General features: G+C 45.1%; 1 protein-coding gene across 1 annotated transcript in view; it reads left to right on the forward strand.

The window, feature by feature from the left end:
- pacrg (PARK2 co-regulated) overlaps positions 1-19,167 on the forward strand; it is an 83,643-nt gene that overhangs the window by 21,759 nt on the left and 42,717 nt on the right. The window contains exon 3 of the mRNA XM_003962730.3: positions 16,903-17,074. Within this exon, the coding sequence (XP_003962779.1) occupies positions 16,903-17,074 (172 nt within the window). The remainder of the gene's footprint in view (positions 1-16,902; positions 17,075-19,167) is intronic.

Raw genomic sequence — 19,167 nt, forward strand, 5'->3', positions numbered from 1 at the left:
TTATGAGAGGAAAAAAGGCCCGTTTGGGCTGGGCTTCTCCATATGGGACAATAAGGACCTCTGTTATTTGTAATTTGAAGTCATTATCTATGGATTCGCAGAGGACGGCCTCATTTGAAGAAAAGCGTCTCTCAGCCTTTCTTCTCTTCATTTCTTTTCAAAAAAGTCTTTGCAGCCTTAAACATAGAGTCCCTGCAGTTCATTGGAGGTCTTCAATACAGACTGGTGGTGGGATTTCTATTGAGTTTCTTGTAATTTGTCTTTTTCCCACATTTTTTTCACCTTTTATTCTATTTATGGGCTTAAAGTAACCAGGTTAACCAGGTGTGATAGAGCAGAGGTAGGACATGGAAGTAATAAAATATCTTTCTCTAATGGTGACATGAAGTCTCTCTCCACTGCTCAGCTGGCTCAGATGTTTGCAAGTTTGCAGACGTGCACAGTAGACAGTATTGCTGCTGTATGACAGCAGTGGTGAACCTCATGCATACGAGGGCACACCGCTTTCAAGGCTCTGAGCTGTTAGGGTGCAGGTCTAAGGAATACAAAGGGTTGAAAAGTAAAGGCATTCACTGGATTGAAGCTATAACGATGCACTGTGTGCGACCCCCCAGAGAAGATTGATCAATAAGTCACTGCAATGAAGTGGCACATCGATTACACCAACGGCAGGGCATTTACAGGTTTAATCTGTATAATGAGCGCAACCTTTTGCTTTCAACCCCCTGCTCCTCGCCTGACATGGACCTACCCGTGGCCTGCAGGGACCAAACACAGGAAGGGGGGCAGATAAGTGTGCCCGCCTGCACGCAGAGTGTGCACGTATGTGGGAGGAAGGGTGATGTGGTGTGGGTGAGGAGAAAACGTATAGAGAACATTGAGATGGAAAACTGAAGGAGTAGTGAGGAGTTTATCTCACCTGTGTTAGTGTCGAAGCTGTATGTAGCTACACGCAGGGTTGGACCCTCATCATCATCATCACTATCATCATCATCACTATCATCATCATCATCACTATCATCGTCAGCAGCAGCAGCAGCAGCAGCTGCAGCTGCAGGCATCTGTATGCAGCGCAGAGAGGACACAGATGATTAATGTGTGTCATGGCTAACTCAGGGCTCTGCACTCTTTAGCATTTATAGTGTGTCTTCCTCTTCCTCGCCTTCACAATCCTTTTCCAGCTTGAACAACTTCTTCAGCCAGTCTTTATGTCCTGCTGTAGAAGGAACGGTTTCTTTTCAGAGCTAAAGTGATAGATGTAGCATCAGAGAGTGTGGTGGATTTCTTTTTCTTCCTTCGTCACGATCGGGCCAATTCTCCACTATGATTATCACCTTCCTTCTTCTCCACCATGTACACAGATGCCCGTCAACGTAATTAATATGCTTATCTATGAAGAACAGACTTGTTTTGAAGTCCGTGAAGCCGAACCTTTTAAAAACACATTGTTCACTTTTGGAGCCAACATTCATGCAAAAATGATGCTGCTGTGGAAAAAGAAGTTGAAAGTTGTGGGTGCCAATCCACAGCACAATTCTCTGTCATAATGGTATTTATGGGCATTAAGCAGTTGGGATTATATTGATTGACATTTGACTCAGATGTACAATATGCTCAAATAATATTTATTTATAAATAATATTTTTTAAATAATTCAAAATGGCTATGTCACAAGCTGCTGTTTTTTTTATTGCTTTGTGGTTTATAGATAACAGGGATAAAACAATTCTAGAAGTGAATAACACACTTTGTGACTAATAGTTTTAAATGATGTATTATTATGACCAGGGTAATGAAAAGTCTAGACTGTGTGGAAAACAATGAGATTAACATAAAAGGCGTGAGTAAAGGCTGGTGTTGGCAGCCTGACAGGTTTAATTAACCTTAATCTCGTAGCAGTAGACTTATCATACAAACCCATCATAAAGGCATCGGAAATCATGACGGAATTGTTCTCTAAATGTGTTTGAAACAATCGTTTCCTGAAGAAAGACAACATAATAAGGTTTTTTCTTTCTCCCTTGGATGGCTGCAGAAAATATCTGTGGGGCACCGAGCGCTGTGAGCGTGTGGTGGAGGGAATATTACTAAAGTGTCACGATGTGTTTTTATTCTGTCATCCTCATCCCTCAGGGCAGAACCACATTCACAAGCGCGTTGCCTTCTGCTTCTCTTTGGCAGGAAGCGCTTTGACGTACTGTACGTTTTTACAAAACAGACACAAAAGGCACAAGTGTGGAGTAGAATATGTGACATTATACACACATACACAGTCACCTTCAGCTAGGTGCCTGCTGCTGGAGCCGGGTTAAGTACTGCGTCGCCAGTCCATCTAGGTATCGCCTCCCTCCTCCCCTGTCCTCATCTCTTTTCCTCCCAAGGACAAGGAGACCCGCTGTACGACGGGACGCCATTTATCACCGCAGGAACAATTACTGGAGACGTTTCATTGTCAGAAAATTTCAAGCCAATTCTTCCTCCCCATCTTTAGCTCTCTTTATCTTCCGTCTCCCCCTGTGTTTCTTTCTTGTTCGGCTCCCATACGCTCCTTTTCTTTCCTTCCCCATAATGCCTCTTTACACGGCTCCTCGTCAGCTACGTTGCAGGTCAGACTCTCATTAGCTCGCGCCCATCTTTATAGATCACAGCACAGAGGTTGTGGGGGACCGTGTTCTGCTCTATGTTAAATTTTCTTTTTTCTTTTCGGAAAATTGCATCTGATACTGTCTCTCCAACCCTATGTTTTAATGACATGGCACAATATGAAGGGAAGAAAAGAGAGTCAGTTTGCCAATCTGTGATCACACATGCAGGCTGTGTCTCAGTAAATCACAGCTGAACAGCGTGGAAGGAACTGCCAAAGATGCCTCAGATATACAATATAATAGGGGGCCTCTTCTAGAGCTTTAGTTCTGTTTTGGCACATTTCTTATTAAAAAGTATGTTATTTTGTCTTCACAGCAGCGATTTTAAAAGCAGGGCAAAGCAAAGGTTCACATGTGTCTCCCGGTGCTGAAATGCTCCACAGGGGTCAAGACACCATGCAGCTAAAGTGCTTTAATAACAGAAAAAGGCAATATTTGATTCTGAGGCTGTGGTGAAATCTGCTTCAGACAGTAAGGTGGTTCATTCACACGTGAGACAGCAACTTTGGGTGTTACATTGCATTTTTGACATTCAAAATTGCAGAATGGAGCAGACGCTTGGGTTTATGTGCACTGACTGTGAGTGCTGATATGAACACTATCTTTTTTTGTCGCTGGGAATATTAGAAAGTTCTGGGCTGAAGCACAGAGTGAAATGCGGTCCCTGCCGTGAGCTGGGCATCTGTCCCTTCCGTTTGTGTCTCTTATTTCTTATTTCTTTCAGAATGGGTGCAGGGAGGACCAGACACACAAAGGGGAGATGAAGTTGAGTAGAAATCCAGAAACTGAAATAAAAAATGATAAGCACATGCATGTCTTAGTCCTTTATGGATGGACACTTAGCTCCGCGAGCCACAGCTGGTTTTAGCCGCAGCCAGACACCCTGGGGAGCTCTCAGGCATTCCAACTGGTCTCTATCTGTGATATAGTACTGATATGAGTTAAAAGAGGCTGGAGAGGCAGAGGAAACAAAGACCTGGCGAGCCTGCACAAGTGAGTAGAGACAGTGGTTTTACCTCCAATGAAAAAAGTGAAAGGAGAATAGGTTGTTATGTTCTGTGCTGCGTTCTGCAGACGTCTGGAGTCACCTTTCCTGTAGCTTTAATAGAAATGTTGCCAGACACTTCCAGTTTTTGCATTCTGCCATTCTATCGCTCTTTTAATTTCCATCTTGGTAACTGAATCCAAGAATAGACCTAAGCCTCGGACAATCCATATAGAGTCTAATATATCTGAGTGGGCCTGGGCAATGTTTTAGAAGCACTAAATAGATGCTCCACATAATCAACTTTGCATATTTGATGTGAAGCACTCTCCAGAGTGGGCAGGCTTTCAAATGTAAATTTTACTTGCAAACTTAAATCATTTAGTGCATTTTACTTCAAGCACATCTTTGACAACAATAAATCACAAGGTTGCTGCATCCATTAGCAAATTGGCTCTGCAGTAGATGGGAGAATAAATAGTGAGAGCGAGAGTCTGCGGCAGCCGTGTTTCATAATCAGCAGTAACGGTTTAAGAGCCTCAGACACTGCAGCAGACACACACCCACACACACACACACAGACAGGCTGTCCATTACACCATAAGGATCTTTGACTCAGATTTATATATACATATATAAAGGTCTATGTTACAAAGGACCAATGTGTGCACATGTGAAGAAAGCTTTGAGTGTGCAAAAACTATTTACTGAGGGGGATCAGGGTCGTCCACGATGGAGAGCTTTTTGTTCGGAGTCTCTCTGTCTGTCCCTGTTGTAAAGGAGCAATGTCATCTTCACCAGTCTTTCTAGATGCATAGCGCCACTCTAGCATAGAGAAGAACACCAGCCTGTAATGCTGAAGGTCCCCGCGGCCGCCTCCTGTACAGCACCACCCGTCCTGTTACTTCCAACGGCTGTCCCAAACACCTGTAGTTCCTGCACCACTTCACCCTTTCTCCTCCACCCTCCATTTCTACCCCCCCTCCCGTCTAGCCCTGATGCACACCACCATTAAATGTCAGTTCTTCAGCATATGCTTTGACTCTGAGTTGTAATTGTCAGGCGTGTACGGGTGAACAGACAGGGTGGAGAACTGGCCCTCATGATTCCCCGTTGCTGTGGACCACAGTGTCAGGCGAGATTATGTCTCTCAGTCAGTGATTCTGTAATATGGGCCAACAGGTTGGATTTCACCCCCATATGTCATCTTAGCAGGAGGTGCTAAATGGTGTTGAAGGCGCTGATGAAGTCAGAGAATATGATCCTGACAGTTCCAAACCCTTATATAACCAGTTGAGCATCAGGCCTTTGCAGCAGATAGAGGATAGCTTCATCGACCACCACTTTCTCCTCCTCGTACGTGAACTGCGTGAACCGAGAGTCCAGAGGAGCCTGAGCAAGAACCATTCAGTGGTCTTCATTATATCTGGCATTGTGGTGATTGGTTGGGACCTTCAGGGGTTGGAGTAGCACATTCTCTGAGCATATTTAGATGCTCCTGAATGAGCTCTTCTCAGTACCTCTGGGTCCTCTACAGGAAACCAGGGTGCATCCTTTTTGTCTCCCAATTTGTAGCACACCACCTCGGTGTATGGCTCTGATCTCCATCTCATCCCCATTCTGTCAGTCTCTGTCAACACACACACACACACACACACACACACACACATGCTCTCTCTCTCTCTCTTGTTGGGTGTTTTTTCCTCCAGGTTTCATTTGGAGAGTTTTATTGTACTTTGGTAAGTGCCAGTTGCAGTGCCAGGCCCTTGTTAGAGGAATGTGGCAGACATAATACCCTCTCCTTTCATGAGCATAAAAAGAGAGAGTGATGAGGAGGAGTAACGGGGCCAATTAGAGGCCTGGAGCAGTTGTTGAGTACTGGTCTGGGCCGTGCTATTGTGTGCAGGTGTGTGTACAGTGAGCATGTTCCTGCAGGTTCTACTCTATAGGTAATGTGTTTACAATGAGGAAATACACAAGTTTTTTTGGTCGTCGTTGTCCAGAATAATTGGACCGTAAAATCTGTGTGCTTTACTGTTGGGGGACTTTTGAACAAAGTCTTTATGATGTTTGTTTGAATCTAGTGGATTTTGTGAAATGCTATTTGCTGTCTTGTTTCTCACACTGAGCATCTTTAAGGATTCTGTTTACATCTTTTGCTAATTAACAGGACAATAAACAGGCTGCATCTTATTAAAGCTTATTAAAGCAGTCGCTGTATATTTCCCCAGACAGAGTCTAACTGGCTGTCCGCAGCATGTTAATCACACTCCTCTGTCTGGAGCACTCCCGCCGCTTCCTCTGTCTTCAAAGTCAAGTACAATAACCTCTTCCCCAACGTTACCGCGCAGACTTTGCTGTATCTCCATCAAGGTATCTATTTCATCTACTAATTTCTCTCTCTTTCAAGTGGAGGCTTCATCAGTTTGGCGTCACCAAAGAAAAACACCCAGGTCCTCTTGACCTTTTGGATTTTTCCGATGCTACGGCCAACAAGTGAAGTGTGAGTGGATCCATCAGGCTTTGGGTGACTAACCCATCATTATCAGCCAAAGAAGTGGAACATCCAAAAAATAAGGGCTGGAAGTGAGAGTATGGCACAGCTCTGTCAACACTCTCGGCTTTATGTGGCGTGGAATCTCTCTTTTTGGATGGGAGCGTATGGCAGTAATCCGACCTACAGATAATAAGACCCCATGTCATAAATCCTCTCCGAAGACTAAGGCCCTTAAACTCATATTTGCTCATTCTGACAGGGCATGCACTGTTTGCTGCTCACAAGGAATTGCCTCCTTGCTTATTTTTGCCTGGTTATAGGAGTGAAACTCATAAAATAGTCAAACTCTTTAAATATCAGCTGCCCTCATATCTACAGAGAGGATATCTACACAGGGTTCAATATAGTTTAGGCATGCTCTGTGTAAAGGTTCGTCCCTAGAGACCATGAGTTAGGAGCAGAAGCAACTTTCAGATGTTGTCATTGCATTTTTAAGAGGTAATAAATACCAAATTCTGAATTAATTTAGGCATGGGGAGTGGTAAAAATAAAAACAAAATTTAATAAAACATGTTGAAGTCGGTGTCGTCCATAATGGTCGACCCAGTTCCAGGAATATCTGTCTGTTTTTTCAACCTCTGAGTGGTTCCAGGCGTGGTGGGTGCTGTGTGGCCAGCTGTTGGTCAGATAAACTGTGTTAGGCCTGCCAAGCTGGTTGCCTCTTTCAGCCTGCTCAGATCTTCAGGGCTCCCCGATAGCTTTGCTCAGCTCTGGCAGAAGAGCTAATTAAAACGAGGCTAAATTAACAACTCTTTTGTAAGCCGGCCTGCCTCGCTCGTTTGAAAGCCTCCTCTTGGCTTTTATTTTGTTGCACCTCGGTCTACACACACACACATGCACACACACATGCACACACACACACGCTCATCCATTCTATCCTCATTGACCTATATCTCTGCGAGGCTGGCTGCTGCAGAAACATGTGTTTACCTTTAGGGGTTTTATAATAATTAAACTCCTGTGCTCTTTCTGCCGCCTTTGTTTTCTACTTATGTGTTTACTTAATTGGCATTCAATGTGCTGTAATTCTATTAGTTCCTGAAAAGGTCAGGGTCAGAGGCGATTGGCTCCTGGCAGTCCAGCTTGTGAATCACGGAGCACTGGATCCCTTTTCAAGGTACAAGCCATTTAGAAGGGCTGTGTTGGAACTTTCTTTGTGACCTTTGAGGGAAACAATTGAAATGACAAAACAGCAGCATTCAGTCAGTTGTGCAAGGTGTAGCATTTGAAATATAAAAGTTATTTGTTACTGAGTGCACAAACCAGATCCAGAGATCCAGGTCTGAGCTCTTTTGCATTCGTGCTTTGTGGAATCACTGATTTAAACTCTAGTAGACGTTATTACATGACAGTAAGTAATTTACCTTGGCCTTTTTTCATATTAATTATATCCTAATCAGTATTTTAGGCTTCTAATATAGTTAATGGTAAGACAGCTATCACAGCCTCTTGAGTAAAATGCAGCATTAGCTAAAAATGTCTGTGTGAACCCGTGCATTAATATACCTATGTGCTGTCAGGTCTTTGTTCCAATAACCCAGAAATTTTGAAGTATTTAAATTTTAAACCCACATAAAGTAGTCTACATGGCCCCTGCTGCATTCGCCTTTTAATAATGGATGAGGTGGAACAGATAAGCATTTGTAATGGGAACTGGGCTGAAGACGGGCTATTCCAGACAGGAACCTCCGCTGACCCCGATCAGCAGTGGAATTATGCAGGAATGGACAAAAACAGTTGAATGGTGTGGTGCATGAGGAGCCTCTGCCGTTTAGTGCTTTACATTCAACAATAATAGCATAAGACCATATCTGCAACAGTTTATTTCATGATTAGAATAGTGATATAAAAAAGCCCAGAGACTTGTTGAGACAGAAACACTGTTCATCTTTACCAATTTTGTCACGAAGGAATTGTGAGAACTTTGGGTAGTTAACAGCATTAGAGTGGTGGCTGTGATGCTGCATGTCTCCCTGGTCTGCAGCCATTTAATGGGCCTTTTTAAATAGGAGGCTACATGCTTTTGCAGCTCTGCTTCATTCCATATATTTAACAGATTCTCTCTCCATGATCCACCTCTGCGGATGGTGCTGATTATGGTTAATTATGTTGATGAATGGCAACGCTGAGGGTGCTCCATCAGCATTTCATAATCTTTTCTCTCTCTCCTCTTTATCATAACAAAGCTCAGATGGTGCTGTCCATGAAGCTCCGATGCATATATGAAGTGAGCTCTGAATTAGACAGGATTCTCAAGAGCGGAGATCTTTCAGGAACCCACTAAGAGGAGAGCATTCTTAATTGTAAGATGCCATTTAGGTATTGGTTATTTACTTCTTGATATATGGATTCTGCTCCCAGCTCAATATACTGTGAAGACTCTCGGTCCAAAATCTATCACAATTACAGACTGGCAGAGCCCATTTCAATGTCAAATGGGTTCATTTTTGTACAGGGGGAGGAAGTTGCGATGCCTTCTCCATCTTAATTTACGTCACAATTTCTGCTTTAATATTTTATAGATGATTCTGGGGTTTTGTCATGATTGTCATTGTGTGTGTCACACATCAAGCAAAGCACCAAACCTGAGCGCACCTTTAGAAAATGGATCTCATATAGAATTACCTCCAAATAAAGCCACTCCTCTTCTGAACCATAAGGAGGCGATTAATTCACCTGTACAGCTTATTATATCTTTGAAAAAGTTATATTTCCTTTGTGTTTGTGACTAAACCCTTCAGGGGTGTTTATTTAGGAGTAAACTGCATCCAGCAGGTCCTCCAGTGACATTGCTCTGCAGTCAGGATTACGCCCCGTCTCCATCCCGCCTCTCGTCTAATTGGCTTAGATGAATATCTAAAGAGCCAAAGCTGGGTTTAAGCCATGCAATTAGTAGAGTGCTGTTATTGAATTTATGTGAGCGCCACAGAGTGTGTGTCACGCGCAGCCTGTAAATCACACCCCATACGTGTTGCATACTTTACATGCTGTAAAATGTTTATTTATAGAAACGGGGAAGAGGGAGTCAGTTTAAGAAAATCGCTTGAAATTCAATATGCTGTGCAATTATGGTGTGTAATAGCCTGTAAAATCCTAATATCTATTCAGCCACTTGGAAAGGCACAAGAAATGGCTTGACCACTTAGCCCACTTTCTCTGGCCTCTTCCTGGCTATGACAGACGACCCTGTCTGGAGAACAGAAAGGAGTAATACACGCCATATTTCATTCAAAATGCCTCTCTCTGGATCCCCACTCTTTGGGTTTCAGAGGCACTTCAGCCTTCCCTGATTTCTCCTGAGCCACGCCGGTGATTACCACCAGTGCATCAGCAGAGATAATAAAGCACAGCCTGCCGGACGCAGATGTTTTTCACTTGTTTTCTAAATGCTTCGCATTATTTACTAGTCAAAAATGAATTTGGAATCCACGCAATATGTTCAGGAAGTCTAAAAAACTGTCGCGGCATAAGTGATTATTCCGTCTAAACAAGTGAACTTTGATTTTAATGGAATGTCTCCTGGTTATAATGTAAATAGGTCAGCTACTGCAGACGTGCACATTCAAATTTAGACATTAAGTTCGAAAAGGAGGAGACCGAAAGGAGAACGTGTGTTTTTGTTGTTATTATTTGCTGCACATGGTATTAATGCAGAAAATTAATTCTGCCTAAAAGTATACACAGAATTTGAATTCGAATAGACCTTCAGCTGCTCCACTTTCTTGTGTGCAGGGATATCAGAAAATAGTGGCAAAGAAGTTGCAGTGACTTGATTAATGTTCAGAACTCAAGTCTGCTTCTCTTCAGTGAGGCTCGTAGCTACGGTATCATGCAAAAACACTCGAGAAGGATGGAGAGACAAAATGGATTAATTACTCTGAAGAGGTAGATATTCAAAACGGAAGGAGGCAGAGGGTCGCCCAGGGGCCACGCGCCTGTGTTTGCTTGCATCAAATGCAAAAAGGATAAAGTGGCAGCACTTCATCCCGTAGCTGCTCACCTTTTCATCGGTTGCTGCCAGTAAAAGGTCCACACTGGATGAACCCCCCCACCCCCCCAAAAAAAGCATACAACAATAGAGATTTATGTCTGCAGGGTGACCGACAGACACCAGGCCGCCACGTAACAACAGAATTTAATCTGCCGTGCTCACGCTGTCCCATCACCAGAAGTATCCCCTTCTGTGACCCTTGACCCACCCCGGTGTAACTCTGAGCTCATAGTGTGGAAAGGACTGTTCCATCCGGGCTTAGAGCTCAAACTGCACCATCATTTTCCCAACGTGTCATCACCCTGAAGGGTCATGGGAGCGCCTGCTACCTCAGCCGCTGGTGGTAGGTGCATGTGGGTGTGTTTCACCTCAAATCCTTTTAGTCTCCCCGTTACATTTACACCCTTTTTGTGCTGTTTTGGTGCTGTTTGTTTCCAGCAGGAGGACTCGGATATGACTGGGGCTACAGCATGCGCCGTGGTGCGTTCATATGATTAACAAATGATCAGAGCCAGACTCCGAAGCAGGAATCCTGCAGAAGTAGTCACAGTTCTGAACAGGGGAGCGCTCCGATTCACGCGGCACTACATTTCCAGCGACATTTCAAAAGCTCGCTTTCATCCCACTCATAAGGCCCCGCTTGTCGAGCACATTAGTCAGCCTCCCTGAAACAATCCTTTCCTTTTAGATTCCCTCAAAGTCCTCTCAAAGGCCTCCAGTGAAAGAGTTGAACCATGGGACCGAAGATGCTATCATCAATGTGAAGAAACGGCAGAACTCTGCCTGCAGATGGATGATGGGGCCGTCTGTGTAAGTGGGCCTCCTGGTGAATAAAGCTTCATTCTTTTTAGCCATTATCTCATCCGACCCATCATTTGGACAGCTGCCACTCAAACAGTCGATCCCCATTGATCACCAAAGCTTTTCCCTCAGATGAGAGGGACCCAACCCTGGATGCACATAAGCATCAGTCTGCCCAGCAAACACTCATCTCTTCATTTCTCCCACTCAGGTTAAAATGGAGCGCCGCTGTCTTAGCTTTCTCTCACAGTTAGCTTTCTCCTTTAAGGATGACAGATTGATCTCCTTGTTAGGATCAAAAGGATATTTCTTCAAAAGAATATTTCTACCACTTTCTTCCCATTGTCAGGTGTTTTAATTCATTCTACTGAACCTCCAGTGCATCCATGGTGCATCTGCCACTTATTGCGGCGTCACACTCTCTTTATTAGTTTTCCGTGTACGCTTTCTGATCCCGCTCTGGTGTCTCCGTCCTCTTGGCAGCAGTTGGCTTTATCCGTGTACAATCACATCATTCCAGCAGGGGAAAAAAAGAAAAACAGCTGATCATCCTCTGATTTATCAGATCAATCGTCACCTTTGTGGCAGCATCGCCTGGAAACCTGTCAGATCTGTGGGTGATCCAGGAAAAACAGCTCTGCTGCAGCCATGTCTGGATGAACCAGACCTCTGGTTACCTGTCTGAGTCTCCTCTCCAGGCTTCATTGGAAGGAGACTCTAAACACATCCTTTAAGACCTTTAAATAAACCCTGCTGGTCACAGCTCTGCAGTTTTGTGTCCAGTGCATCTCCGTGAGTCCAAACTTAACATCTGCCGTCCAGAGAACGTGGGCTTTCCACTGGCAAGCAGGTCCCGTTGGGCAGCGGGCCAAGCTTTGACAGGCGTCCTGCCTCTGCTGCTCGCTGCTGAGAGTACTGTACACAGCGGATTGCTACTGATGCTGCAGATCCTGTGTGCCTCTCCACGGCTTAGGGAGGGGATTACTGACTCAGCACATTTGGCACCAGCATTCGCAGCTGGATTCATTTGTTGAATTTGTTATGTTGAAAATAGTTTTTTACTTAGTCACTGGTGCTGCTCCCGATGTTTTGGCCGGCCGGCCCGGCCGACCGCACGGAACACGGTACCACAGGGATGTTCATTAAACAAATGCTCTTCATGTTCTTCAGGGCTAGTTTCCCTCCCGTGTTGCATTTTATTGAGTTTGAGTTTGCAGATTGCAATAACTCAAACCAAGTAATCCAAATCCTCTTCAGACCGATAGCTCTAAACAGAGGACATTGGAATCTCCCGGGAAACCCATGCAAAACTGTACAGAGATAAGGCTCAAGCCTGGAATTGAACCTGAAACCTAGAGAGATATTATTAACTAAGGTTGAACTAAATGTGAGGGAAATGAGGCGTTCCAGCATAGCTAATGGAAACAAATGTGCCTATGTGTGCAGTCAATATCTGATCTTTGTTTTCTTATTCTATTGATCCACGTGCATAAGTGATGGCAGACAGTCTGCTAAAACCACCCTGTTATGAGAACCAACATTTGTCACGGTCCCTATTGTTTCGGTGCGTTGTTGGTAAAATCAATGCATCGCGTGCTCGGTGTAAACAAGCACGTTTGAGAGACATTTTTAGCAGTGTAACACAGTCATCCTGGGCCCGTATGATGACAGATACATGCCTGTGCGTTCACATAAACACGCATATACACAAATACTCCTTATAGTTTCCGTTTCCGTCGCAAACAGCCAGTGATGGATTGGGCCATTCCATTTTAAACAGGGAGAAAACACATGCCCCAGGGACCCGTGTGTGTGGAAGTACTTTGAAGTGTCCACATTTAATTCTTCGGTATGATAAATGAGAGGAGAGCAGTGGTTGTAGCCTGTGAGGAAAAAGTGCTCGCTCAACGAGGGAAGTAGCAACAAATGTAGCGATGGCTGATAAGCCGAATCTGTCTCTCGCTCCCGCTTGCTGCGCTGCTCCCTGCGAGCCCCCATAGACAGATAACCAATGCTTTCTATCAATCAAAGCCATCAATGGCTGGCTACAGATTAGAGACAGATTTTGGGGCTGATTGGAGGGGAAATGCTGATTACACCTCCCTCTCTCCGACTTGATTAGGCTCTGCCTGCGTGTTGTCAAGCTCGGCTGCTCAGCTGTAATCACTGAGAGCTAAGAGCAGGGGCCGTACAGACAAGACAAAGATGCAATCAGACCATTAACCGGCAAACTGTGACTTTTGCGACCACGGCCGGGGCGCGTGAATGTCCAGAATGACACAGAATCTTTGCTAACGGCACGTGAATATAAGGCAAAGTTCATTTGGATAGTGTTTCTGTCTTCTTCCTTCCCACCTTTTCTCATTTACTCACCATTCTGGCCTACTTCCATCACAGGGAGCAGCGTCTTTGCTTTATTTAGCTTCTTCACCTTTAGAAGTGGAGCAGGCTTCAGACAGCTTCTCCCCTGCCCCTCAACGTCTCCTCCTCTTGGACCCGCTCCACACCAGACTAGACTCAGGAACCTGCTGCAGAAAAAAGGAAAGGAGCAAATCAGGTTGATTGTGTTTAACTGTTTGACCATAATTTGACCATTTGGAACTGCCCATAAACACATTGGATTTCACTACCGTTGCCAGCATAACAAGCTCCTGAATGAAAATGTCCCCTCTTTTTAAATGGGAAGAGAAAATGCACTTTCTCAATTTTCTTAATAGCAACACCAACAAAAGCAGTGCGTTTGCTATTGTCACCAGTTTAATTATTCTGGCTCTTTTGTTGCTCAAAATATAACATTTGGGACTCTTGGCAATACATTTCTCTTTATCTTTGTGCGTGTGTGTGTGTGTGTGTGTGTTTGTGTGTGTTTTCACAAAAACTGATAACACTTTCTGACCTTCTTTTGAACTATCTTTGACGCCACAGAAATCCTATCCAGCTTGTGTTTGCTATCACCTCCCGTGACTCCGTGCACGTTACTGGTATTGCCTTGAATTAAGCATACTTGCATGCTTGTTAGATGGAAACAGCTGTCAAGTGAGATAACGGGAGTAACTCGAGCCCCATTCATTTGCCGGTTCCGGTCTTCTTTCTCCGAGAAAAAATGAATATTATTTTCTTTCTATGGATCTGGTGTTTCCTTTAGCAGTAAGTGTACAGAGTTGCACAGTACAGGAGTTTTGTCATTAAAATTGGGGCAGGCTTGGATAAATAAATGAATAGTATGAGCAGGGAACTGCTATTGATGACAAGGTCAAGATGTTTGGAAAGTTATGTTAGTTTTCCTGTAGCAGGGAAAAGCTAATGCTAATGCCAGTTTTGTCTTGACTGGTTCTCCATTTTGATATTCTTTTGCACACTTCCTTGTGCTTGTTGGGCCACGCTGACTGTAATGAATGACTCACTGTTCCCCTCTCCAAGCCGAACCGACAGCCGCTCATCTGCCAGCTCGTTCCATGCTCGTGGTAACAGAAACCAGGTCAACTCATTACCACAATATCAATTAAAATAGCATCATTGTCAAACAGATGGCGAGCTGCCTGGTGATTTATGAGCCGCGCTTTTTGTGAGATGCCAAAGGTTAGAATCACAAATGGTTGGGTCACGGTATATTTTCAGCCCATCTATTCTGTTTTCATTGCCTTTAAATAAGCTGCTGTATCTTTGGATGGAATGTTTAGTGTCGGAGGTGGTCCAGCTCTGTAGGAGATAGTAGGGCTGCAGCTAAAGGCCACTTGTCCTCAGTCCCACCCGCACACCTACACCTACAGTCGGTCACGTCCAGTAGTGTGTATTTAATGCGACAGCCTGCAGTTTCCGCTCCTGCTGGTCTCCTGAGTGTCATGGGTGGGGGGGGGGGGGGGCTGCTGATACTGTTGTTTAATGACCAGAGGCTCTCCCCAGACTTGTTCCTGGTCTTGTCTGCTTCTGTGTGTCTGCTATCGCGGCGCTGACCAGAGTAGACGTGCGGCTCTGTGTCCCAAGGCTAATTGCTGCAACTTGGCTGATAGTCTTTCTTAGCTCCATTCGCATTGACTCCCCGGACTCCGGGGGGAATTCCCACAGGCACCCAAAGACAAACAAACCTGGGCGGAGAATCGATAACGGATGCAAGACTTACCGCTCAGCCCAGCTGCTGATTAAGATTCCACGGGATTGTGTTTTTGAGAATATGTGTGTCTGTGTGTGTGTGTGTGTGTGTCTGTGTGTGTGTGTATGCGTGTGTGTCTACACTCCATAATAGCTTGAAGTATTGGTTGGTATTGCGAGTTTACGTTTACATTTTTATTGAGTGATTTCATGTATTCCTTAGGCTTTTAATTTTACTGTCCTGTCAATTTAAAGGAACTTTAAGTCTTTGAGAATAACATTATATCCATTTTGGAGGATCCAAATTTAATTGTGAAGATGGAAACGTCTTGTATTAAAGTAGATTTGTCTCTCCATCTCTCCGATGAAAGAAGTGCAGAACATTCTATTGAATTTGTGCATTTTATTGCCCGGCACTGGCTAGCATCGACCTCACACCCTTTCGTTTCCGCCCATGTGACTGCATGTTTGCGTTCGCTCTCCTCCCTCGCCGCGCCTGACTCACAACGACGATCTTGACCGAGGTGGGAGAAAAGGTCAAGGTTGGCCGACAAATTGCCTCAAAGCGATCAGCCTTGTCTCTCTGTGTTAACAGTGGGAGCGTTCTCTCCCTGGCCCCCTCTCTCCATCTCGCTGTCATTTCCCCTCTCTTTGTGTGCGGCCGCTCTGAGACACGTTCATCAAGAAGGATGGGATGTAAGCGGCGAGGGCAGCCAGCGCTTGTCTGTCTCGCTTTGAAGGTTCTGCTTGCCGGTGACTTGAAAGCACCAAACATCAGCGCCCGGGTGACATTTTAGCACGGACCATTGTGGACCAGCAACGGGGGGAGGGTCTGTGAGGGCATGCGTGCCCTCTATATGTGATTGTTTATGGACGTAGAGTGAGGCCGTCCTTAGGGCTTCAGCTGTCCTCAAGGACAAGCTGGTTGCTTGGAGCTGCTTTCCAAAGGGATCACCTTTCATAAGATGACGAACAGGATCGCCTATTCGACCTCTCATCCTTTGTTCAACAATAGTGCCACAGGGAGGCTCCCCCATGACCGGTGGCCCTTTCATAAACACGTAAAAATAGACACCCTTGTTCAAACAAACGTTATGAAAAATAGGCAGCAGGAAATGGAAATACTCGAGTAAAGTACAAGTACCTTCAGAGCGGACTCAAATGTAGCCACACGGCACTGAGCTGACATGTAAAATGTGATATGATTGTCTGAACACAGAAGGCTCAAGGACAGCCTGCGGCCCCATGTGATGGAGTGGCTTTCCTCTGATGGCTCCACAGACATGAAAGGCTTCACTTTAATTTGTCACACAGCGGCTCACGCTCAGCCAAGGAAACATCAAAGCCTGCTATTGACCTACAGCCGGACGCACGGCTCCATCTCCCCCCCCAATTACACGTGCGCGCGCCTGCGCCGATCTCTGGTAACAGGTGTTAACACGTGTGTCCGTACCAGAGCGCAGGCACCGGTATCCTGTTCTCCTGACCAGCTGTCCTCGGCCATTGTGTGGGCAAAGCATGCGCATGTGAGAAGGTGCTGACTGGAGGGGTTATTAATGGAGGCCACAAGCTCAAAGTCAAGGACAAAACAACGAAGACTTAAATCTCAGCAATCGTTTGAATTATTTGCAGAACTTTTTCTATGTTTGTAGGCGTAAAACCAGCGCCAGCGTCAAAACGTTGTCCCTGTTAGCTAGCGCTTCCCTCAGTGGCTGCTCACTCTATCAAACGCCCTTGTGTGAAGGTCGACCTGCTCCCTCACTGTGTCGGCCCCTCTGGATTAAAGGTGCTCTTTTTGCCATATTTTAAAGTGAATGTACATTTCTGTCCTCAGGTGGAGATCGACAAGCTAGACTACCATCACTTCCTGCCCTTGTTCTTCGACGGCCTAAGCGAGACCACTCATCCGTACGCGGTGCTCGCCCGCCAGGGGGTCCATGACATGCTGGAGCACGGAGGGCCCAGGATCCTGCCTGTTATCCCCCAGCTCATCATGCCCATCAAGAGTAAGTGTCTTCCTCTCAGGCTTTACAACCCACACACACCACAACCCTTCCCCCAGGAGGCCCTACGTCTCCTAATGTCAGTTCACCTTCACCGTGTTTTTCTGCCCCTGAAAGGATCATCCAATTATCTCAAGGCTACTTAATTAAGTTTGTGGATTTAAAATGTATGTAAGTCATTTTCTCTGAATTCTGCTTGCGTGTTTAGTCACTGGGACGGACATCATCACAGCATTTTCACAGCACTTTAGAGTTTGAAGAGCGTCCGTCTCATTTTCTTGCAGGCAGTCTGTAGAGATATTATTAATATATCAATGATTGACAGGTTTTCCTCATTTAATGTGTATTTTTATCCTCAATCAACTCAATGTTTGCTTGCTGTTTCATTATTTACTGTTTTGAAAAGTAAATTCTTAATTTGCAGCCTCAAAAACTACAGCTAAAAAGCAAGACAATTGTCTCCCGGTTATTAAAAGACACAGGTGCATTTGAAAGCAGCAAAAATACGCTAGGAGGGCAAATTTAGAGGGCCAATAAAAAGAATTTACCAAGAGGTGACAATTGCAGAAATAATAACGTCCTATAAAAATAAACAGCCCCAGAAATAAACTCACCTGTCCTACATACTTGCTCTGTCACACTCTACCCTCACCAGACGAGTGGGCCTGCCACAGGTCCTAATATGGCCTTGGTGTCGCACTGTTCCTATTATTACTTTAACCTTCAGGCCAAAGTGTCCTTGTTTTCCTGATTGCCAGAAGAAGCGTCTCTGGAAGTACCTGCTAATCTGCCACATGCAGCCTGGTGACATGCTACATTTAACTGTGTCAGCGTCTCCTTACCTTCACCGCGATGACACGGACTCATGTGCACAAACGTGCTCGTGCCATTTGGCGGAGAGAGAGGTGGTGGGAAAGGGCATGGCTCAGGCCAAAGGGTGGGGGTTCAAAAATAGTCGCCAGTGAATCGGGCAGCCACATTTTACAGCATCTCAGTGCACGTTCAGTGTGCAGAGAGCTTTTGTTGGGAAATATCAGCCCCCCCCCCCGTCTCTCCCTCTGTTTCCCTCACACTCTCTCTTTTGTTTGCTAGTGCTGCCAAGTGGAGTGTCAGTTTCAAAGCGGGAGCCTTTAAGTGGCGCCTGGTGAGCCTGGGATAGTGTTCATGTCATGGGCAGTTGGCTGGCGGTGTGCATGTGAATCTGGAGTTTGCTTGCTGTTTGTGTGTGGGTGTTGGATGTCTGGGCAGGCACGTGCCGGAACGGCCAACACCTGGCAGGGCTGCGGGAGAATCAGGGACTCAGGGAGTTGTGCCATTTCACTCTTAACTACTTACCTTTTAATTCTCTTAGCCATAATTGAAGCATTGATTTAGTGGCACGAGTGCTGTGTAATGTTTGTCTCTTAAGTGCACGGATTGCTAAATTCATATCTGAAATTGGTGGACTAATTGGACGAAATAACCCTGCTACTCACTGACACTGAGGCCACATGCTTAAAAATCCAAAGCTTTCAGCAGTTTTGGTCATTTTCCTGGAGGGAAATCAAAGGTGATGGTTCTGCTCCTCATGAAAATACATACTTGCACTGATAATGGAATTTTAAATGGCCTGCTTCTTATTAACTTCCTGCTTTATTAAAAACCAGGCCTGTTTTGCTATCCACAAGGCAGAGCCGCCAGCGCATATCTCTATTGGAGATTAATTATTTTTATATGTTGCAGAGGGGGAAAGGAAGCGATTGTGAGGGAGAGAAAGTCTGCCTTCTGAAATGGCAAGGTATATATTTTCCCTCCTCTGATGTTAATACATCTTCAATGTGGCTGGCAGCCTCTTATCTGCAAAGCGACTGAGTCATGTCAGGCCCCGGTGCATTCTGATGACGGCTGCGGGTCACCCAGCGAGAATACACAATAAGGAAGGTCCCGGCTGACATAACCTTGAAGGTCCTCTAACAAGCAGGATGAAAAATAATCAAAGACAACAACAACAAGCAAACAAGGGAATAAAAAAAACACTTCTATGTGATGAGTTATCTTCAGCCTTTAACAGTGAACGTGCAGGATGAAGGCGATGGCACATAAAACACTGATTTACC

Source organism: Takifugu rubripes, chromosome 2 (assembly GCF_901000725.2).
Source record: "Takifugu rubripes chromosome 2, fTakRub1.2, whole genome shotgun sequence".
Lineage (NCBI taxonomy): Eukaryota > Metazoa > Chordata > Actinopteri > Tetraodontiformes > Tetraodontidae > Takifugu > Takifugu rubripes.